Source organism: Dromiciops gliroides, chromosome 5 (genome assembly GCF_019393635.1).
Source record: "Dromiciops gliroides isolate mDroGli1 chromosome 5, mDroGli1.pri, whole genome shotgun sequence".
Taxonomy (NCBI): domain Eukaryota; kingdom Metazoa; phylum Chordata; class Mammalia; order Microbiotheria; family Microbiotheriidae; genus Dromiciops; species Dromiciops gliroides.
This window is the reverse complement of record NC_057865.1, coordinates 260,449,828-260,475,338: the sequence shown is the minus strand read 5'-3', so window position 1 is coordinate 260,475,338 and position 25,511 is coordinate 260,449,828. Positions and strand designations below refer to the sequence as shown.

General features: G+C 34.9%; 1 protein-coding gene across 1 annotated transcript in view; it reads right to left on the bottom strand.

Annotated features, from left to right (window-relative positions):
- LRRIQ1 (leucine rich repeats and IQ motif containing 1) overlaps positions 1-25,511 on the bottom strand; it is a 264,352-nt gene that overhangs the window by 184,158 nt on the left and 54,683 nt on the right. Inside the window, exons 11-14 of the mRNA XM_043967714.1 lie at positions 23,196-23,389; positions 22,034-22,161; positions 8,497-8,570; positions 6,523-6,616 (exon numbers count right to left, since the gene is read on the bottom strand). Of these exons, the coding sequence (XP_043823649.1) occupies positions 6,523-6,616; positions 8,497-8,570; positions 22,034-22,161; positions 23,196-23,389 (490 nt within the window). The remainder of the gene's footprint in view (positions 1-6,522; positions 6,617-8,496; positions 8,571-22,033; positions 22,162-23,195; positions 23,390-25,511) is intronic.

The window sequence follows — 25,511 nt, the reverse complement described above, 5'->3', positions numbered from 1 at the left end:
TACTAAGAAAGAAAATTAAAAAAAAAACTTTTTTAAAGAGAGTAACAGTTTTGATTATATTCTGGCCTGTCACATAGGAAAATTACATCTGCTTCCCATTATTTATATTTGTCTTCTACACTGTAACACAATGAGCTGCTTCAGAACACTGAACTTTGGAGAAAAAAGGAAAATAGCCTCTCCTGTCAAAGGAAGTATCTCTGTTGGGGATGCAATAGAGATGTTTGACTTACTATGTATCCAAATCTAGTCTGATTCTAGCCAAAGATCAAGAATTTGGCTTAAACACAGATAACAAGACCATCTGGTTTGGGCCAGATCGTCTGGACCAGCTCTAGACAATATATGGAATAGAGAAGCAGTTGCTAGATTCCCATAAGGTTCTTCTTGCTGTACAGTTAATGATCTAAAATAAACAAAGATACTGACTCTCATAAAATTCCCAAGCTTACCATAAAACAGTCACCTCTCTCTTCCTACCCTTCTCTTACCAAAGAGCACTGGGGAAAAGAGTAAGGAATCAATGTGGGGACTTGAAGCTATAAGCTATAGGATGATCAAGTGTTATGTTGGAGTCATTCTAGACCTTCTAAGGTTACTATTGATGTAAGCTAACTGCTCTTCCTTTATTTCTCTTTCTCTGTGTTAGACACAAACCTGTAATTCTGACCTGGAATTGGAGTGGTCTAGATATAGGATAAAGCCTCACTAAATTGTTTTGCTTATTCAATAATATTCTTTTCTCTAAGATAGGCAAGAACAACTGAAATGACTTCTGATTCAAGAACAAAGATCTCCACACGGGTTTTCTTCTACCTCTGATCAAGTACTTGCAAGTTTGTTTGCAAACCAGAAGACAGCTTTAGGGAATAAGGATGGGGAGAGGAGGAAGCAGTGTATAGTCTATGAGTAACTGTTTTGCTCCAAGGTAGCAAAAAACAAGAACAAAGAGTAAACAGTCTCTTCTATAAGATCAGATGTCACAATTATGTTTACTGAGTGGCAACTTTTCTTATATCACTTAATCTTGCCTACCTTCAATGACTTCCCTGGACTTTAGTACTGTGCTTTTCTCCCCAGACAAGAAGAAAGTACCTGTCTGCTCCTTCCCCTTTGGTTATTTCATCGACTCCAGACTACATGGTTTCCTAACCTTGCAGAGTCTGAGGACCATATTGAGGTTAAAAAAAGTCAGCCCTATGATGACAGTAGTTGCATTATCAGTAACAAATCAAACAACAAAATCAAATCACAAAATCTATCGACTTCCCACTTTGTACAACGCATTAGACATACAGAGTCAAAATAAACAGTCCTTAATATCAAGGAAAATACAAGATACTAGAAAGATTCACTATATACACAATAATATAAAATAATTTCAACAGAGGGAGAGCACTAATAACCAGGAGGATCAGGACAGGTCTTGCACGAAGGCTAGCACCTTAACTTTGAAGGAATCTTGGGTGGAAGTGAGGAGAAAATGCATTTTGCAAAGAAGACTACGTAGTGACTTATGCAATGTCCAGGAAATACCAGTGGGCCAATTTCATTGGACAGAGAGTGCGTGTAAGACGTATCAAGTGGTTGAGAAAAGACATAGATGAATATAATATCCTTTCAGTAAATCTTTGCCCACTCAAGTTCCAGGTGGAGTTCAAACAATTTCCAACTATGTTACCAGGTCTCTATTTCTCCTTTCTTGATGATGGCCCTCTCCTCATTGCCCAAAACACTTCTAAAAGACTATATCTAGTGTCTTTCCTTTTATATCTGAAAAGAATAAGATGAAGGATTTTTCCATGAACTTAAGAAGCTTCAAAGTTGTCATCCCTGGTCATCTAAGGACCAGCTAAGTGAACCTTTGGAGACAATGAATCAACATAAGTTTGGCCACTAGAAAATGATATTTAGTCACAGCAACTTGAGAAGATAGTCAACAGTGTGTGTACAAATGGCAATCGGCTTTGGTGGAAGGAATAGCAAGTTGGTGAAAGCATAACTGTGTCAAGTATGGAGATGCGCCAACATCTCATGGTTATGCTACATTGAAGGTCACCAACTAACTATTTTACTTAAACTAGACTGTCCTGTAGGAGAGGAAGGGAACAAGCATTCATAAAGCTCCTACCACATGCCAGGCACTATTCTAAGCACTTTTTACAAATATTATCTCATTTTGATCCTCACAAGAAGCAAAAAGAGGATAAGTGACTTGCCCAGGGGAACACAGCTAGCAAGTTTCTGGGGCAGAATTTGAAATCAGATCTTCCTGACTCCAGACCCAAGCTCGCTATTCATTATATTACCAGCTGCCTTCAGATTGAGATGTTTACAGAACCAAATTTCCTATGGTCTAAATATCCTGTCAACATTCTTACCAGGTCTTAAAAGCAGAACTCATTATCTTCCTTCCTAAACTCTCCCCTCTTCCCAGATTCCCTGTTACTATCAAGGGGCTCTACCATCCTCTGAGTGACCTTAGCTTACAATGTCAGTATTATCTTTATTTATTTTTTTTTAATTTTTTAATTTTTTAGTGAGGCAGTTGGGGTTAAGTGACTTGCCCAGGGTCACACAGCTAGTCAGTGTTAAGTGTCTGAGGCCAGATTTGAACTCAGGTACTCCTGATTCCAGGGCCGGTGCTCTATCCACTGTACCATCTAGCTGCCCCTATTTTTTTTTTTTAAAGAGAGAGTTGTTTTTTGTTTGTTTGTTTTGGTTTTTTGTGAAGGCAACTGGGGTCAAGTGACTTGCCCAGGGTCACACAACTAGTAAGTGTCTGAGGCCAGATTTGAACTCAGGTCCTCCTGACTCCAGGGTCAGTGCTCTATCCACTGCACCACCTAGCTCCCCCAGTATTATCTTTAACTCTTCATTTGCATTTACTGAATATATCCAGTCCACTTCCAAGTCTTGTCCTTTATATCTGTCATGTGTATCCTCTGCTCTCCATTTAATGTGGGGTCATAGATTCATGACTTTAGGAATTTTTGAACTTAGATGGAAAATAAAATTATATATTTATTTTTTGCTAACTTCTAAGTGAAATTTCTTGTTTTTAAAAATTATTTGAAGACATTCTAAGAAGGGTTCTGTAAATTTCACCAGAATACCAAAGGGGTCTATGGCACCAAAACTGTTAAGAACTCCTGTGGTAAAGTAAGGGATCATTGAAAATCTTCAAGCAGAGGCTGAATGACCATTTCAGAGTGAGAAAGGGAAGACTCCAAAAGAAATTATTGGTTAGGTGCATGTTGGACTTAGCCACTGAAATTTTTTCTAGCAATTAGAATCTATGATTCTTAAAGAAGTTTAACCAGGGCAGCTAGATGGCACAGTGGATAGAGCACGTCCCCTGGAGTCAGGAGCATCTGAGTTCAAATCCGGCCTCAGACAATTAATACTTAACTAGCTGTGTGGCCCTGGGCAAGTCACTTAACCCCAATTGTCTCACTAAAAAAAAAAAAAAAGAAGTTTAACCAATATAAAACAGTTACCACCATGAGGAACACAAAACAGCAGTAAAACCAGCTGAGGCACAAAAAACATGAACTTCATTCTTTCATCCATTCATTCATTTATTCATTTATGTATTTTTCTTTCTATCTATTTATCTAATTTTGGCCAACCAGAGAGATATGAGAGTCAAGCATAAAACAGGCTGAGAGCACAAACTCACTTTTTTATTATTAAGAAGGATAAAGAAAGACCGTACAGTTGGGTTTTTTTGGTTAGCTTTTTTGTTTTTAGATTCACAGAACTGCAAATGGCAATTGTGGGAAAATTGTGGGAAAATTGTGGGGAAAATAAACCATCAGAGATCTTGGCATGGGTCACAAGGTATTTTCCTTCTCACCCCTAGACATTATCCTAGAATAGGCCCTGAGATAAGACAAGAATTAAAGACAAGGCATGGGTGAGATGAAACAGTTATGAAGAGTCCTTTAATTTAGCAGGAAAAGAGAGGAGAAGGGAAGTACCAAGTAGGAGAGAGGGAAAGACTTCCTGTGACTACCTTAGCCATCTGGCTTAGCCAATTATTCTTGAGTGACCCAAGAGATGGTCACATACAATGAAGACTAGAGTGGGGGGGCAGATTGAAGTGTAATCCAAGTTCTGCCCTTAATTCATTGTTTGACTTTACATAAGTCACTTAGGGCTTGTTGCTTAATTTTCTTATCTAAATGAATTTATATATATTTATATATAAATAGATTTCAAAGGACTCTTCTAACAAGCATTCCAGAAAATTTAATAATGCATGAGTCAAGCGTATTAAGTCAAAAGCTCCGCATATCTAAAATAGGTACAAACTTTATCCTATCATCTGTGATTCAGAGCAAAATCATAGTTTCAAACAGAGCAATTTAAATACAGAGAAGAAGGCAGCATGGTGTAGTGGAAAGAGAGCTGCTCTCAGAGTACAGAAAGCCAGGCTTCAAATCCTGACTCTTAAATATACTCTCTGTAAGGCTCCAAGAAAATTGTTTAACCTCTTGGTGCCTCAAACAGCTCTTTAAGACTATAAAGAGGTGCTATTACTGTGCATGGGTAGAGAAAGTTACTATAGTCTCTATAGGAATGAAATCAAAGGCCAGGTAAATAAAATAAAGGGAAAAAAAAAACCCTTTGTAAATTTAACATGGAGTAGATATACTATATGAATAAAATTATAATGCACTAATTTACGCAAATATAAACAGATCTAAATAAATGTAGAAATATTAATTCCTAATGTAAGGTGAGCCAATGAAATAAAAATGACAATATAACCTAAATTAATTTACTCGTTACAATGCCATTTTAACAAAACTATCAAAGGATTACTGTAAAGAAAAAGAGAAGGGAACAAAATGCATATGTTGTAACAAAAGCTCAAGGGAAATAATGAAAAGAGTAGAAATGAAGGTGGCTTGGAAATACTAGATCTCAAAATTATACTATAAAATAGTAATCATCAAAACAATTTGGTACTGGTTACAAAATAGAGAAGTCAATCAATGCCAACAGATTCAATGTATAAAACACTAAAGCAAATGTTTGATAAACCCCCAAATCCCACCTATTGTGGTAAGAGCTCACTCTATATACCAAAAATTTCTGGGAAAACAAGGCAGTATTCTGACAGAAATCAGGTTTATGCCAACACCTAACACAATATACCAAGATAACCTCCTAATGAATACATGATATAGATATAAAAGGTCACACAAACAAATAAGAAGAACAAGGAAGAAATTACATTGGAGACCAATATATGGGGAAGGGTTCATGACCAAGAAAAGGAGAGAGATCAGAGAAGATAAAATGGATGGTTTTCATTACATATAATTAAAAACTTTTTGCATAAAAATCCAATGCAGCTAAGATTAGATGGGAAACAGTTAACTGGGGGAAAAAATCTTGGCAGCAATTTTCTCAGATAATAGTTTTACTTCCAAGATATATAGGGAACTGATTCAAATTTATATGAATAACAGTCATTTGCCAAATGATAAATGGTGAAGGGGAAAAATATCTAAGCAATCTATAATCATATGAAAAAATTATTTAAATCACTAATTGGATAAATGCAAATTAAAGCAACTCTAAGGTTCTAGTTCACCCCCTTCATTTTGGCAAAGTTGACAAAAATAGAAAATGACTGTCACAAGGGCAATAAGAAAACTTAATATACTGTTAGTAAAGCTTTGAATTAGTACATCTATTCTAGAAAGCAATTTGGAATTTTGCCCAAAAAATTAACAAACTGTTTATCCTTTGACTTAACTTTACCACTGCTAGGGCTTTATAGCAATGAGATCAAAATGAGAGGAAAAGGTCCTACATATAATATATATATATATATATATATATATACACACACAAAAAAAATATTTATAGCAGGCCTTTTCATAGTAAAAAAGGAACTGGAAACTAAAGAGATTTACATTAATTAGGGAAATGCTTAACTTATTGTGGTATATGGACATAATGGAAGACTTGTATGAACTGATGCAGAATTGAACAGACTCAGGAGAAAAATTTATACTATGATATCAAAATGAAAAATGAACAATTTTGAAGGACTTAAGAAATCTAGGGGGTAGCTAGGTGGCACAGTGGATAAAGCACTGGCCCTGGATTCAGGAGGACCTGATTTCAAATCCAGCCTCAGACACTTGACACTTACTAGCTGTGTGACCCTGGGCAAGTCACTTAACCCTCATTGCCCTGCCCCCCCCCAAAGGAAATCTGATCAATGATTGACCATAATTCCAGAGAACTGATTATGAAGAAAAGAAGGAAACCTATGTCCCTGACATTGGATAATGGACAAAAATGTGGAATGAGACACACATTTTTTGATATGGCTAATATGGACATTTGTTCTGTGTGATTATGCTTATTTATTAAAAATATTTTATCGTTCTTCCCCACACCAAGGTAGAGAAGGGAGAAAAAATGCTTGACAACTGAAAAAATAACATTTAATTTAAATAATATGGAGTAAACATGGTAAAGAAATGACTTACTTACCTCCAATTTCTTTCTTGGAGAAGAGGATTTCCAACAAGTGATAAGTCACGTAGATTAGAACATTCATGAAAGCACTTGGTGACACCTGTAAGATCTATATAAAACCATGGTGAAAGTTAGTACTACTAGAAAAATGATAGTAACAAAGTCAAGAATTATTTTATTTTTCCTCAGTTCTTAAGGAATATTTATATAAATGTAACTTATCCCCCTTTAAAAATGCTATGAATATTTTAAACAAAAAATCATTAGTGAAATAACTATAAATACATGTAATAATAATATAAATGGAATACAGCATAGTTAAGTTTTACAAATGGCTTTCCTCAGTACAATGAAGTAGGTAGTGCAAGTATTATTACCCATATTTTATAGATGAGAATATTGAAAGTCAAAGAGTTTAAACCCCTAGATCACACAGCCAGTAAGTGCTAAAGCCAGGGTTGAAAATCACAGAATTAGAGAAATTATACTTGAAGGGACCTAAGAGGTCATCTAGTCTGACCCACACATAAACAATAATCTGTTCTACAATTCAATTGAATTAAACAAACATTTTTTTAAAGTCCCTCCTTTGTCTGAACACTATTTGAGACACTGGGGATAAAATTACAACAATGCTTATTATGTGCTAAGCACTTTTACAGTTATTATCTCATTTGATCCCCACAATACCCATGGGAGGTAGGTGTTATTACCCCCCACCATCTTACAGGGGAGGAAAGTGAGGCAAGCGACAGTCAAGGGAACTTGTCCAGGGTCACAAAGCCAGTAAGTGTCTGAGGCCACATTCGAACACAGGACTTCCTGACTCCAAGCACAGTGCTCTGTGCACTCATTCACCTTGGCTGCCCCAAAGGCAATATTTGAGAGTCCCTACCTTCCCTACTATTTTGATAGTTCCTACCATCAAGAAGTGTATAGCCCATAGTGGCATAATGACAGAGAGATCTAGCATCTGAAAGGATCAGGAAAGGCTTCCCAAATAGAAGGTAGCACCTGAGTTAAGCCTTGAAGGAAACCAAGGAGTCTATGATCCCAACGTATAGTCTCTTCTGATGTTGAATGACGACTTCCAGTGATAAGGCCTATGACATCTCTAAGAGCACCCCATTCTATTTTTGTACAGTATTTTCTAATAATTAAAAAGTTCTTCTTTACATCAAGATGAATGAAATTGGCCTCAGCAGATTCTACCTATTTCTTATGTTTCTATTATTCTGGGGCAAACAAAACAAGTCAAACTTCTCTTCGCCGTGACAATCCTTTGAATTCTTGAGGACGGCCACTATATCCTCCCTAAGTTGGCGCTTGTTATAAGAAAGCGGACGCCCTTCCTTCAAGAAACCCTTGTATGAAATGGTCTCCAGTTTTCATTATCCATGCTTCAGATTGACAATATCCTTCCTAAAACATGGTACCCAGTTCAGTTATGAACATAGTAATATAGAACTGGTCTGAGCATAGCAAAATACAGTGGAACCATCAGCCCCACTCATGAGGATAACACAACTTTATTAATACAGCCTAAGATTTTATTAGCTTTTTGTCTAACTGCTCCTTACCCATGTTATACTAGTGCCATTGAACCCAATTATTACTTTTTTTTTTTTGCAGGGCAATGGGGATTAAGTGACTTGCCCAGGGTCACACAGCTGGTAAGTGTCAAGTGTCTGAGGCCGGATTTGAACTGAGGTACTCCTGACTCCAGGGCCGGTGCTCTATCCACTGCACCACCTAGCCGCCCCCAATTATTACTTTTAAAAACATTTAGGGGGTGGCTAGGTGGCACAGTGGATAAAGTATCAGCCCTGGATTCAGGAGTACCTGAGTTCAAATCTGGCCTCAGACACTTGACACTTACCAGCTGTGTGACGCTGGTCAAGTTACTTAACCCCCATTGCCCTGCAAAAAACAAAACAAAACAAAAACATTTAGATTGTATATTTTTCTCACCCATTATTCCAAACTCACCTGAAAGGCAGTTGTTGCTGACATCTAGTTTTTCCAAAGAAATAAATTGAAAGAGTGGCACAATTTCAGTCAAGCTAAAAACAAAAGTTTAGAATAAATATTAAAAATTCTAAATAGTGACAGTGACACACACTATTAAGAATGGAGGGATCCCGAGGTCTCTTCCATCTCCAAATCTATGAACCTTAAAACAATGTAATTATTAGTTAATAATAATAATAAATCTGTAGGTAATATATATAGCAATACTAATATTTGGAAATAATAGTGGTAGGGCGTTTGGGGGCGGTATGGTCTGTTAGCAGTTTTTGGTTTTGTCTGTTAGCAGTTTAGAGAATTGTCAATGAGGAAACTCCCTCTGTCAATGCAGATCAACAACTCTCCTGTAACTTACCAAAGAGAGACTTATGTTCAAGGTTCTTGAAGTAGTAGTAGATACCAGAGGATTCAAGGGTAAAAACTCTTGGATTTTGTTACACAAAACCTGGGTCAAAAAAATTCACTTGACCCTACTGATGTCAAGAGGACATCAATAATGAATGTCTTGGGGGCAGCTAGATGGCTCAGTGGTTAAAGCACTGGCCCTGGATTCAGGAGTACCTGAGTTCAAATCTGGCCTCAGCCACTTGACACTTACTAGCCGTGTGACCCTGGGCAATTCACTTAACCCCCATTACTCCGCCAAAATACCAAAAAACCAAAAAATAATGAATGTCCCTTTTTTCTCCTCCAAAAAGGCCTTGCAATAGGACCTGGATAATAATTGCACAAGATAAGAAAATGGTAGATAGTTGTGACTGGTGCTGATAGAGTTGACTCCCAATTCAATGAGATCATGGATCCACTGAAATGTTAAAGTATACTTATATTAAAGTTAGAAATTTTTGTTACCTCATATCTATTTCTTCAATATTTTTAATTAAATGTAAGGCTAGAAAATGCTTTTTTCCAAGTGAAAATTCTTACCATCTGATCATACAGTTGACATTATATAGTGAATAGTGTTGTCTATGAAGCCAGGCAGACCCAGGTTCAAGTTCCACCTCTGACACATACTGGCTTGTATGACTTTTGGCAAGGCACTGAACTTCTCAGTTCTCTGTGTAATTCTCTAAGACTATAAATTGCAGAGGAAATAACAATGTGCATTGATAGAGGGATTTTCTTCACAAGGGAGGTCTCCCTTCCACTACAATCACAAGTCCAGTCCCTACTCCTAGCCCTAGCCCTAAATGTATAGCTACCCAAATAGTCATAATCAACGACTTCCCATTTATTTACTACAAATCAACAGACTTTAAAAAAAGAACTGACTACTATGTGCAAGGCATAGCATTAAGCACTGGAGATACAAGCAACAAAATGAAACATTCCTCCTATAATTTCTTTTGTTGCTAAGTACCAGGAGACAACTGTATTTTAGGAAGAAATTAGAATTGGTGTTTAAAATGAATGAAATGAGTGAAATATAAAATAATTCTATGTGGGAAAAATCAACTTCAAAATGATTTAGGCAACTAATATCTAAGACATATGTGTACATATACTTTAATATATAATATATTATTTCACCTAATAATAAAAATTAAGATAGATAAGCTTAGCTTGGCCTTTTGAGGGAGAGAGTAATGCCTTTGACTGTATTCTTTTTTCTTAATGTTCCACAAAGGTCTTATGATTAAATCTCCCCTGTGCATTTCTGAAAGTTCCATCTTTAGCTTTTCCTGAAACAGGATCTTCTGTTGAGAATCAAATCCCATCAGTCAGAGTTTGGTCCACTTTTTAAAGGTCTTATTTTTTAACACTATCCTCCCCCCCCTCACCATGTTCCACACACACACACACCTATTTCTCATCACTTGATCAACTTTCTCCCATTTCTTCCTTTTCCTCTTTTTCCAACTTGTATCATTTTAAGGTCAGAAGCCCAGAGAACAGCATGATCACCGGGAGCCTACACATGGTCTAGCACAATGCTAACCCTTGTATTGACCTTGACTGTGGTAAGATACTCTCCTGTTCCGCATTACCAAAGCGACAGAAGATATTACTGACAAAAACAGACTAAACAGTGGGACAGGCCGAAGATCACTCTGAATGTGGGCTACTCCAAGAGCAGTATTACTATTCATACATGAATAGGATACAGGTTACAAGGGCTTTAAAAGTCAGCCTCTGAAAAAAAAAATAACATAAGTGAGGCACTTAGGGGAAACAGAGCAAAGTTTAAGTCATGGCCTTTGTAATTCTCCTTTAATTGTGTATATATCAATTAATTGGGAGCATACTTGAAGGGTCTCCATTTTTCTTCATGACTACCACATAGACACAGAACAATTTCTCAAAACTAAGCTGTTGTACAATGTAATGCACTTAGGGTAAAGTTAGTTGATGCCTCTCAATTAAAGTATGGAGATGCCACACTCTAGGTAATTAGTTGCAGTTCAAGAATCCACATCCCCAGGTTTATAACACAAATCAAATATATTTTCGATTGTGAAAAGTTTCCTTTTTTGTCTCTTCAGTATATTTTGAATTTCTAACTCAGTTCTGTTACTTTCAAAAGGCTGTAGAATGCTAATATTAGTCATTAAGACATAAAACATCTTCTGCATTCTTTTCCCCCTTGTTCCCAAAGATTCATATTTTTTAAACAATAAATATATGATAATATACTGGGGATATTAAAAGAAAAGTTTTAAATCTGAAACCACTGGAAATGTCTGTTGGGAAAACCACCCAACATAAAAGAAACTGAACTGAGCGATTTATTTTTAGTAAACAGTTAATTTTGTTTAAATAAACAACTAACCTTTTGAAACTGCAGACTTAGTTGAATTTACATTTTTTTAAACTGGCAATTCATTGGCGTTTATAACTTTTCACTGGCAAACTAGAAACTTAACAGAGGGTTCTTTCAATTCTATAACTTTTACTTTTACTGACATTCTGTGTTAATTTTTTTTTTAAAGAAAATTCAAACCAGAAAGACAAAGGACATTAGTGAAAACCTAATACCACTTGACCTTGTCACACTAGCCCTGGGCATAAAAAGATATAAATTTCAAAGAAGACAAAAAGGCAAAAGATATGTACAGAAAGAAGTCAGTGGGTAAAAACTTCCCTTTCTGCTCCTATTTAGAATTTCAGTACAAGTATAAAGGCTTATAAAGCCAAAGAGTCTTAGAAAACAGATGAACCAAACTGGAAACAGTCAAGTATTCTAATGAAAACTCAAAACAGTAGTAAAGATGAAACAAATCTTTCAAACTGTGTACTAAATGTTTTAATTTATATTCATTTCATTGGATATAAAAAATCAAGATGAATATTTTTTTCTTCCTTTAATGAAAATATTAATCCAAAAATCACTACAAAGGAAAAAATGCATCATTGATCTTAAAATCATAAGCTCTCCAAACAATTTCATTTTCCCCCCAGAAATTAAATATTAAAACTTCCACAAAGCATAACCTGAAGTGTCACCATCTTTCCAATGTGACCTTTGATAAACATTTCTGTGTGTCAATTTCCATTTAGGTAAAAAAAAAATATATGTAGACACTTTCATTTTGTCTCTAGTCCATCCACTAACCCCAAAAGGAAGCTATAGGGATACCTAAAGATTTAAATGTCTTAATGTTGTTTTGAGAAATTTAGAGCAGAGGCCTTTGTAAAACTGAGCCAGAGGATGAACTTCAATATTTCAAGGATTTATGATTTCATCAAGTTGGCACCCTTTCCACTGATGGGACTACGCATTCTTTTACAAATTCTTAACTCCATAGTTGTCTTAGCATTTCGTTATCCGAAATGGAACAAAACACACTACCTGGTCTAGTGATCAGGACAAAGTTTTGGCTGACACACATACGCATCTATCATCAAGCACACAGTGAAAGCCTATCCAACTTGCTAAAACACTCAGTTTACACTTCATTGGCATGACTTATGAAAATCCAATAAGTTACAAGCAGGGCAGCTTGGGGACCAATTTGAAAAATCAAAAATCAAAGTAAGGTCTATGTAATAGAAATTCATGGCTTCATATACATTATATTCATACTTGACATAATAATAATAACAATATTCTACTCTGTTTATAGAAATATTTGTGTTAGGGTTTGTCAAGTTTAGAATATAACAAACAACAAAAATGATTTTTTTAAATGGAAAATGAATACCCAATGCATCACTTCCATATCATGGTAAGGCATTAGAATTGGATGTTATTGGAATGTTAATGTCATAGAAATATGAAGATTTTTAAGAAAATAAATCATACTTATTTTATGGCTTTATTTAATTCAAGTTCATTAAAAGGGAATTCTTTAAAATAGACTAATTCTTAAGTCTAATTAAACTATTTATTTTTTTGCGGGGCAATAACGGTTAAGTGAATTGCCCAGGGTCACACAGCTAGTAAGTGTCAAGTGTCTGAGTCCAGATTTGAACTCAGGTTCTCCTGAATCCAGGGCCAGAGCTTTATCTACTGCACCACCTAGCTGCCCCCTAATTAAACTAATTCTTAAGATTAACTTTTATCTTCAAATTTTTCTTCATGACAACTTATCTATGATTTAATATTGTATAGTATCACTTAATACTATATCTATTCTTTAATTACTATTTTGAAAGATTTATGAAAATAAGTGGTTATAAAAGCTCAAAAATATAACTAAATTTAAGACTGACAGTTGTCTCATCATAACAATGGAGAAGAAAATATTTGAATACTCAAATGCATATGCTTTATTAAAGCCCTTAAAATGGGGCAATTCCATGGATTACAGACTCTCAGATAAAATAAATAAATCAATTATTTCCCAAGGTATACTTCTGAAAAAAAAAAACAACTAAAGCAAAACTCTACAGAACCTTCTAAATCTACTAATGATTATTTTTTTAAAAAAACCTTTGGATCTAATTACTTGACTAGCCATCAGAATTAAAGTAACAACAAACTAAAAGGAATAACAAAATGTGTTTTAAGTATTTATGTTATTACTATCTCTTGGTCCCATTGTGTAGCTATTCCTTGTTTCCTCCCTTCAACCACAACAAGCCTCAATGACATTGTAGTTGGAAAGGGAAAAAGAGGAATGTTCTCTTTTATGGTGTGGTTTTCCCTCAATGAATTCATGAGCGTCTCACTTTGAATCTTCAAGTTGGAGAATAAAGGGAGAAGATTAATATACTTTTTGATATATCCCTTCAATCTCTGTTCTGTCTTGTGTCTTTGTTATCTTAGTTAAAAAATTATTTGAGGCAATATAACTTGATTGGTACAGCATCTATCTCCCCACATAGAAATGAAGATAATGATAAATTTTGGACATGGCCACATGTGAACTGGTATTCAAATAAATGGACAAATCACCTTTGTAGAGGATATTTTAACATGGATGCATTTGTAATATGGACCAAAAACCACACATACACACACACACACACACACACAAACACACATATATATATATATATATGTGTGTGTGTGTTTGCGTGTATATATTTGTATATAATTGTATGTGTGTATATGTATATACACACCCATTATTTATACAAACACATATATATTCTGCTCTTGGCTTTGTCATGTTGATTCTTGTAATATTTTTCTAAGATTTTACTTTTGGGATACAAAATAGTAGTGGAGTGGAAGATGCTGTAAGTTGAGAACAAGTGTATGGGTCCTCCTAAATCTTCTCTTTTGTTCATACAAAGCAATTCAATCTTGGGAGAAGCTCACAACACTCGATATGCTTCTGTCCAAGGACATTTGTTGAGCCTGTAAAACCATCTACTATGATGTGTAGATTTTCTCTGCCAAATATGTCCCTAATTCCTGTCATTATCATCTCTCTCTTGGACATAGCCTTTTTTTTTTTTTTTTTTTGGTGAGGCAATTGGGGTTAAGTGACTTGCCCAGGGTCACACAGCCAGTAAGTATTAAGTGTCTGAGGTCGGATTTGCACTCAGGTACTCCTGACTCCAGGGCCAGTGCTCTATCCACTGCGCCACCTAGCTGCCCCTGACATAGCCTTTTTAACTGGTCTCCTTGCCTCAAACTTCTCCCTACTCTGAACTATCCTCCACTGAGCTGCCAAGGTGATTTTATTAGAGCAGAGGTCTGACTATATTTCTATTACCCCCAGGATCAAAAATAAACTCTTCTCTTTGGCATTTAAAGCTCTTCACAAAAGCAAGATGATTAAAAACAAAGAAAAAACTAGAAAGATTTCCATGACAGAGTGAAGTAAGCAGAACCATGAGAATGCTGTAAATAGTAACAGCAATACTGCATGATGAATAACTGTCAATGACTTAGCTATTCTCAGTAATACAATGATCTAAGAAAATCGCAAAGGACTCATGATGAAAAACACTATTAGCCTCCAAAAAAAGAACTGATGGTGCCTGACTACACACCAAAGCATACTACTTTTCACTTCCCTTCCTTCTTTCAATTGTTTTAGTTCCAGTTTTCTTCCACAAAATTGCTAGTACGGAAATGTTTTATATGATTGCACATGTTTAACCTCGATCAGATTGCTTACAATCTTAGGGAGGGGGGAAGGAAGGAAGGAAATTTGGAATTCAGAAGTAAAAATAATATTAAAAATGACTTTATATGTAATTACAGGAAAAACAAAAAAAAATTTTTAAAAAAAAACCTCTTCACACAGCGGGCCCCACATATCTTTCCAGTCTTCTTATATTTTACTCCTTTCCACACACTCTAGGATCCACCTGTAGTGATCCACACGATGTCCCTGGCAAGTAAAGGTCTTTATTCTGGCTGATCTTCATCCCTTCAATGCCCTCTCTCCTCATCACTAGCTCTTTCTTTCCCTGGCTTTCTATAAGACTCACCTCAAATCTCCACCACAATGTGTAGACTTTCTCAGTCCCACTAGCTGTTAATATCTTCTAGTTTAAGATTACATTTGATCTACTCTTTGTATAACTTGAATATCTAGTTATCTGGCTTTTGTCTCCCTCATTAAAATATGGTTCTTTAAGGGAAAGGGATTGGCCTTTCTTTGTATCCTCAGACCTTCACCAAGTGCCTGGCACATAGTCCTTAATGATTGTTGACTGACAGAAAGCCATGGACTGAAGTTCCTTCCCCATTCTGGTTGCCTCTACTGGACTGTTTGCAATTTACCAATGTCCTTCTTAAAACCTGGCACTCATAACTGAACCCAATATTCCTGATGAGGTTGGACAAGGGAAGATACATAGGGTCCTTTCCTTATTCCTGGAAGCTCTACTTCTTGTAACACAGCCCAAGATCACATTACTTTTTTATGGCTGCCACATCATGTTGACTCAAATTGAAAATTAAAGCCCATCAAAATCCCTCTATATGTTTTCAGAATTATTGTATGATAAATACACCACTTTCAACTTGCATTTTTTAGCCTTGATTTTTTTATACCTGTCTAAGAATCTGCATTTATCCCTATTCAATTTGACATTATTGAATTCAGCCCAATGCTAAGATCTTTTTTGGATCCCAACTCTCTCATACACTGTATTAGTTATTCTTTCTAGTTTCTTGCCATCTGTAAAATCTGGTGAGTATACTACCTGGAGTTTATGTAAAATGCTGATAAAAATATTAAATAGCATGAGCACAGATTCTTGGGCTACTTCACTGGAGACTCATGGTCACGTTAACATTGAACGATTAATTACCTCTTTGAGCCCAGCTCCATTTAATTATATCCTTAATCTCTATCTCGTCATCTTCCATATAATTCTATTATTGTCTACTCCATATTGCCCCATTACTAACTATATCATGAAGTGAAACCACATTTCCTATTCTACCAAAATACAAATCCAGGAACAGAATGAGCAAAGAGAAATCCAATAAGAGTGTTTAATGGGTCATTTCTTTTTATTCTACCAAAGTCTCTCCATGGGGCTTTCAGGTTTCTAATTCCCTCTGGAAAATATAGTAACAAAAATGGATTTTCCCTTTTGGAACTGTGATAGATATATATGGAATAGCTTTATATAGTTTTCATTTTGTTTGTTTTTTTTAGTGAGGCAATTGGGGTTAAGTGACTTGCCTAGGGTCACACAGCTAGTAAGTGTTAAGTGTCTGAGGCCGGATTTGAACTCAGGTACTCCTGACTCCAGGGCCGGTGCTCTATCCACTGCGCCACCTAGCCGCCCCTATAGTTTTCATTTTTACAACATAACATAAATATTAACAAATCATTATGTTATTTTTCTATTCTCAAATAATAATGCATGTCATCTTTAGCTTCTGATTTGTTCTACTATCTAGCAGAAGATACTGCAACATAGTTTAATAAATGTCTTTTGAATGAAGGGACAATAGGGTTCTTCCAACCCACCTTTATATGCAAGTGCTAAGGAACTGGTTAATTAATAAATTTGTTGATAATATATAGATGATATATATTTATTAGTAATTTCAGATTTGAGGCAGCCTGCTTTAGTGTATAATGTTGGACATGGAGTAAGGAAGACTTGGGTTTGAATCCCACCTCAACCTCTTACTAGTTGTAGACTGGAAGGCAAGTCACTTAACCTCTCGTATACTTAATTTTCTCATCTGTAAAATGGGAATAACAATAGCACTTACACACGGGGTTATTGTGAGGATCGAATGAAATCACATGAAATAAATGTATAAAAAGCTTTGCAAACCTTAAAGAGCTACACAAATTTTAGTTACTACTGGTAGTAAAACAAGTAGTAGTGGTAGTGGTAGTAGTAGTAATAGTAGTAGTAATAACAGCAGCAGTAGCAGCAGCAGTAGTAACAGCAGCATTAGTGGTGGTAGTAGTAATGGTGGTGGTGGTAGTCTATAAAGTACAGAAAATGAATTCTTGAAAGAAAAATAAAATTACTATAGTTCTGGATTTCTGAACTATATTTTAAAAACTCTTATCAGCAGATTCAATGGGCTGCCAAGATTGAATATCTTATTCTGGGGAATAAGTATTCTTCATTCATCTACTTTTGTTAGTTTTTCTGTTTTTCCCTCTGTGGAGTGTCAGGGTTAACTCCTTTGGTAGTTGTAGATCTCATTTAGGAATTGCTGTGGCACTGTGGGCCTTGATCAAATCAGCACAAGGCCACCTGTAGGACTTGAACATCAGTTCATTAGGACTCTGAATGGCATCCTCTATGAAAATGGCCAAGTTGATAAATAAATGTCTCCTTTGTGTCTTGCTCAATACTGATAATCCTATAACAATCTAAAGTATCTCTGCAGCTGCATCTATCAAAGAAAATGGTATGATCTTAACATATGCATGAGACACAACTTGTTAGAGAAAAGCCTTTAAGACAGAATTTTCCTCAAAGACAAATGCTTTTCTACAATTGACAAACAATAGGAGTACTGAGATTTCAAATTCCCTGTAGTTTTCTGTAGATTTCATGTCTATGAAAGTATGGCTTGATATCAAACATCATTTATAAACCTATCTACTTATATTTTCATCAAGAAATTGATGCACATACAGATCCCATAACACAAAAATATTAATAGGAGTACTTTTGTGGTTAACAAAAAATTTAAAATAAGTAGATAATCAAGTAGGGACTAGATGAACATATCATGGCAAATGAATATTCAAAGGAATATTTCTTCATTGTAAGAAATGACAAAATGAGGAATTCAGAGAATCACTGGAAGACATATGACATTATATAAAGTGTATGAGTGAGGGCAGCTAGCTAGGTGGCGCAGTAGATAGAGCAACTGGCCTTGGAGTCAGGAGGACCTGAGTTCAAATCTGGCCTCAGACACTTAACACTTACTAGCTGTGTGACCCTGGGCAAGTCACTTAACCCCAGTTGCCTCACTAAAAAATAAAAAATAATAATAAAGTGTATGAGTGGAGTAAGCTGAAGCAGTAAAGGAATATACACAATGATATATACACGCCCAACCTCTCCTCCCTTCAAAACTTTCTATTATTGCCAAAGGCACCACCATCCTCTTAGTCCCCCAGACTCCCAATTGAGATATAATTCTCAATTCCTCGTGATCTCTCAGCTCCCATCTCCCATTTGTTATTAAAGTTGAATGATTTCAGCTTCATAACATCTCCCCCAATTAATCCTTTCTCTCCTCTTATACAGCTACCAACCTCGTGCAGTACCTTCCCTCTTCATGCCAGGACTCTTGCAATGGCTGCCTACTGGTGGGATTCCCTGCCTCAAGCCTCTCGCGACTCCAGTTTATCCTCCACTTAGCCGCCAAAGTTATTTTTCTAAAGAGCAGGTCCAACCGTGTCACAGGGCAGTTAGGTGGCACAGTGGATAAAATGCTGAGCCTGGAGTCCAAAAGACTCCACATCTTCATGAGTTCAAGTCTGGCCTCGGGCACTTATTATCTGTGTGATCCTGGGCAAGTCCCTTAACCCTGTTTGCCTCGGTTTTCTCATCTGTACAATGAGCTGGAAAAGGACATGGCAAACTACTCTAGTATCTTTGCCAAGAAAAACCCAAATGGGGTCACAAAGAGTTGGACATGACTAAAAGGAATGATCAACAAAAAAAACTATCATTCTCCTACTCAATAAACTCCAGTTGTTGCTCAAATATAAAGTCTGTTATTTGGTGTTAACAGTTCTTCACAGCCTAGCCTCACTCCCCCTGCCTACCTTTCCAGTCTTCTTACACCTCAGAGCCCACCTTCACCCCTCCACACCACAACCCCATACTCTTCAATTAGGTGACAGTGGATTCCTTGTTACTCCTTGGACAAGATATTCCATTTCTTGGCTTGAGGCATTTTCACTGCCTGTCCCTAATACCCAAATGTTCTCTCTCCTCATCTCTGCCTTCTGCCTTCTCAGGTTTCCTTCAAGTTCCAGCTAAAGTCCCTTCTACAGAAAACCCTTATGAATCTTTCTTAATTCTGGTCCCTTCCCTCTCTTGATTATTCACTATTTATCCTGTCTATGGCATCTCTGTACAGAGTCGTTTGCATGATGTCTCCTCCATTAGACTGTGAGCTCCCTGACAGTGAGGACTGTTTGCCTTTCTTTGTATCCCCAGCCTTTAGCCTGAGTCTTAATAAATGTTTATTGACTGACTGACAATACAAATGAAAAGAAAAGTGCAATCAAGGCAAATGATATATAGCTATAATGATTAATCTTGATCCCAAAGGGCAGATAAAGTAGTTCACCTATCTTCTTTCCTTGGAGGCATGAGAGGATACACGGGTAGAATGATCTAGACATAATTCCTGTGTCAGTTGGTTTTCTTCAGTTATTTTTTTAAAATAACTTTGACATAAAACAAAGGGTACAATACTTTAAAACCAAGCAAAAAAAGAAATAATAATATTAGTAATGGTTAGCATTTTTAGAGTGTATTAAGGCTTACAAAGCACTTTATAAACATTTGATCCTCACAACAACCTTGGGGGGAGGGTATGTAATCCTCATTTACAGATTAGGGAACTGAGGGAGACAAGTTAAGTGCCTTACCTGGGGTCCTACTGCTAGTGAGTGTCTGAGGATGGACTTGAACTAAAGACTTCCTGACTCCAGTTCCAACACTCCATCTACTGTGCTTCCTTGCTACTAAGAAAACTAAGCATATAGGTTGGTAATCACCAACTTCTTTTTTTTTTCCCTAGATTTTCCAGTAATGTTTTTTTAATCCTAAGAATATTTTATTATTTTCCAGTTACATATAAATATAAGTTTTCAACATTTGTTTTCATAGGATTTTTAGTTGCAAATGTTTCTCCCACCCTCCCTTCCCTCCCACCTCCCCAAAACAGAAAGCAATCTGATATAGGTTATATATGTATAATCACATTAAACATATTTCTGCATTATCATCTACTTCTTTGTCACCTTTTTAATAGTAGTAATTCACAAATATTACTAGAGTTGGCCTAAGCAACTCTCTAAGACTATACTTTGTGAATCTGGTACTGTTCTGAACTGGTGGATGAAGTTTCCTCAATGGAATTCTCTATACAAGTGAAGTCACTGATTCTATTCAAATATTAATTGATACAGGGTGTCCTGAGACTTTTGGGATACCCCATAGATATATGTATGTGTGTGTGTATATATACACATATACCCACATATATACACATATATACATACATATTATATATAAATATGTGCACGTATATAAAATATGTTTATGTGTATATATAACTATACACATGGGTATATATTATCTATATATCATATATGTATATGAAAATATAGAAAATCTATATCACCCATTATTTTTCTCAGTCTTTTAATATCTGCCGCTCTTTTAGATACCTTGAGAATTTCCTCAAAACTTCTAGCATGGTTGTCGACATATACTTGGATTGGTGTACCGACTCTTCCCATCTATGTCTTATTACTGCCATTTCCACTTATTCTAAAAGCATATCAAGTACTACTGTTGGGTTATAAACATGACAGATCGATTGACACTGGTGAAGAAAATATGTTATAGGAATGCTGACAGGTCTTTTCTATTTTTCATCTATTAGTTGTCTTCCTCCTAGCTTCATCTTTACATGATCTTTAGATGAACTGGCATCACTAGATTATGAGGGAAAATTCATCTGTGAGCAGTAACTATACGGGCACCCCAACTGACAGAGGTTTGAAAGCAAATTCTGTTTTCTTCTTGCTAAGGTCTTAAATTTCTAATGAACATTAAACTACTTAGAGAAGAAATGCTCAAAGGACAGACCACCCTAATGTGGTGAAGATTAAGGGGGAATTTTAGACATCCTTTATTATACAAGAAAGGAAACACATGGTGGACATCTTCAAGTCCAGGCTGTCCTAGTCTGTTTCCCATGAGCCCAAGTTAGCAGACTCTTCTTCAAAGCATTTTTTCTATATTCCTTTGATGAACAAATTAATCATATTAGAAAGAGTAGAATTCACTGAAATATTAATCTAATAGCAAAGCAGAAAGAGATGTGCACCTATTTCCCTCATGTTTTAGTTTCCGACGACTTCTTTCTGTAAAGCTCCAGATGTCCGGTGGTCTCTCGCTGAACTCCTGTGGCAGGTACTCATTTCCATTCTATGCCAAAGTATTTTTTAAAGTATTACTTTATATCCTTTGGGAAATCAAATTTAAATCAATCTTAAAAGTTACTATAAGAAATTTAAGTTGAGAGAAGCTTAGCAACTGCCTTTCTAGTATATAATAAATACCATTTGAGAAGATGACATCTCAGGATGAAATATGAAACTTCTTGTATTTTTTAAGGAGTATGTTCCTTACTAGGACAAATGAATATTTCCCACAGAAATTTCTATAAATGTATGTTTGATAAGGAAGGAAGACTTTAGGTAAAATAAGCAAATTTGTAACCTTAGTGAAAATTCTAACAACTTCTATTTTGATAGTACTTTAATTCTAAATTTTAAAATATATATGCAACTAGTTTAATATTTTACAAATTAATTTTGTTAAGTTATTAGAAAATGTGATGCTAATGACAGTATTCTTTGCTTTTCACACTGCAGCAATTACTTAAGAAAAAATAATTTACCTGTTTTGAGAGACAGTTAGAATCTGTAATAAAGGAAGCCAGTATGATGAGACTATTTCCAATGTCGAAATACTGTTGTCATCCAAGTATAATTCTCTGAGCAGAACTTGATTTTCCAGAGATGGAAACTACATTTAAATTTAGTTTACAAAGATAATGGATATATTAATTTAGTCAAACTTTAAATTTTAAAATAAGCTAATGAGAAACAGGATATACATTTAATATAATGTATACTTATTATAATAACATAAATATATGCTGAATTATATATTATATATAATATACCATAGATACATAAAATTACAATATATTTATTAAAATAAAGTATTAACTAACTCAAACTGCCAGCCTTTTTCAATATAAATTATAAGGTTGACAGTAATGCTCTTTATGCAATCCCTTTTTTAAAAAATAAAGTATTTTATTTATTTTTTCCCATTACATGTAAAGATAGTTCTCAACTTTTGTTTATACCAGCTTTCCAATTTCAGATTTTTCTCCCTCCCTCCCTCCCCTCCCTCCCCCATCCCCTAGACAGCAGGTAATCTGATATAGGTTTATATTATTATATATTTCTGCATTCGTCATGTCATGTTATAAGAGAAAAATCAGAGCAATGAGGAAAAACCTCAAAATAGAAAAACAACAGCACAGAAGGGTTCCAGGGAACTCATGATGGAGGAGGATCTCCAAATCCAGGAAAAAAAAAGAACTATTCAATTCCTTTTAAAAATTTTAAAAAGATGACAATAGATAATTATAATTATCACTCGCTATCTGATGTCTCATTCATAAGAGAAATATTGCTAACCCATTTGTCTCATATTTATCAGAAATATCATACAGAAAAAAGTGTTATTTAATGCCTAACTGTATGAAAAATAAATATGGGACTAATTCCATTTGTAAAATAGCAGAAATGTGTTGACTATTTTTTTAAATTGGAGAAGATATACATTTTAGTTTAAAATAAATGAAAAAAATCTATTGTAGATTATGACCACAAAAGAATAATCAGGAAAAAAATATTCAAAATAATAAGACTATCATGCTATATACTTACATAAGGAAACAAACAAACTATATATATATATATATATATATATATATATATATATATATATATATATATATATATAATTAATGTGAAACGATTTACCTCAGTTAGGTAATTTCCCTGTAACTTCAAAATCTGAAGTAAGCCACAATCTTTAACACCTTCAACTTTAGTAAGGTTATTATAAGAGCAATCCAAGTACATAATAGTAGGAACACTGCAAAGACCTCTAGTGCTGATTAGCTGATTGTGATCCACAATTAGTTGCTGAAGAGATTTCAAAGATTCTAATCCACCTGAAAGAAAAGTTACTAAGTAAGATCAGTGGTACTATATGATCTTTCAAATTCTAAGTGTGGTTCATTTTCCAAATTATTATGCTACTATATTTTCTAAACTTTAAGGTAGGAATTATTTTAAATTCTTTCTAATTTATTATAAAAGTTATTATTAAAGAATTATAGAAGTATATTAAAATTATACTTTAAAATAAATATTTTAATTTTTCTGAAACTTATCAAATCAAGAAGCATTGATTAAATGCCTATTACATTCAGGACACCCTGTGGAAATTTTAGAACATGGTGCCAATCTAATAATACAAAATAAAATTTAAAAATTCTATTTTAAATCATCAGTATAGTAGCACACAATACATATCTTTACTGGGAGAAGGCTATGAAGTAAAGAGAAAGAATTGTGGTTTTTTTAACTGTTTCAAATGTTTGTTGTGCTATTTTCTATGTATTTATTTTATTTATTTTTTCTTTTAAAAAAGTTGTCATTTTTCAAAGGCTGGTTACCCCCAAGATCTCATCCCAACCCTGAACCCTGACTTCTGGCAAAGAAACATATTTAAACAAAATAATACATTACATTGACCATGTAGTGGCAAGGTATGCCTATTTCTGAACTAGCGGAACACTATGGTTATCAATCCTCACTCTTGCCAATCTTCTCTTGTGATATAATTCACTGATGACAACTTTTACTCCTGTTTTTCTACAGTTCCTCATTAGTTATAAAGTAAGTAGTAGCCTACTTCCACACACTATGCATTTCTCCACTGCTTTCTCTACTTTTCTCTCAGATGCTTATCTTTAGTTCTGTGATGTTCTAGATCTTGCTGCCATACAGCAACTTGAATAAAATATTATCATTCAAAAATGGGTCTTTACTTCCATCAGACACTTGGAGTCAATAAAAGAACTTTGATATTTCTTAAAATGTAGCCACTCTTCTCATGTTCAACCTAAGCCCATCATATTATCCTAAGTGAATTAAATGTATTAAATGTTCCAGACACACATCTATTCTACGAAATCTGAGTAACAGCTCTTCATCTACCTGGTTTTCCTTATGTGAATAGATAGGTAAACTACTTTGAGTGACGGCAGATCTCTTCTAGGAAGCTCTGCAGTCTTTTGGGTTTTGATGCAATTAGCAAAATGTCATCCTTGAACAAGAATATATAAAGGACCTCATTATCTATAGAGAATTTCTCCAATCCAGGCACTGGATCGTCTGCAATTAATATCTTTGCCTGCTATCCATCTCTCTCTGTTTTATGGCTCACCTAATATTTTTGTAGAGAATCACTGAACAGAGTTGTTTCTGTTATTTCTTCCAAGGAACCTTGAATAATTTTGATGTTTCATTGGGAGTTGCAAGGTTGTAAAAGAATCTGTGATTGAGTTCTACCAAATCAAATTCTGATCACATAATTATATGGTTATATCACTTCATTCCCATTAAAAAGTAAACTACAAAAGAATCAGGATTGTGCCATTTTTATCTTGATATGCCAAGCATACAACAGAGTTCTTGGTTACACCATAGACACTCAATAAATATCACAGTATATGAATAAGAACTGATTTTGGAAAGAGTCACTAAGGAAGATTGTGAAACTTTTCTCTGCAAGTATGTAAAAATCTAATGGTCTAACAAGCTAAACTATATGCCACCTTAAAGTAATTTTCAACTATGTGAAAATATATGTATGTGTGTTTAGACACATATATGATATACGTATATGTATTCAGAATGTGTTAATTGTGTAATTTTTCAGTGATTGTGGAGATTATTTTTAAGTTAAATATGTTCAAATATTGTTTCAACTATATTCCAAATAGTGTTTCATTCATATATATATATATATTTTTTTCCTTTGGAATCAATATATAGTCTAAAGATTAATATATGATCTCAAGTTAAACTTAAAACTTTTAAAATTACTTACCCAAATTTACCTCAAATACCATAAAGAGAATTTCACTAGATGTTCTCAACAGACTTTTCAGTTTTGTGTGGGAACATGCATGAGCTATTTCACCAGAAAGATGGATGGATTATCAATGGGTAAGCAACTTTCAAAAGTCATATAGTAGGGCAGCTAGGTGACTCAGTGGATAAACT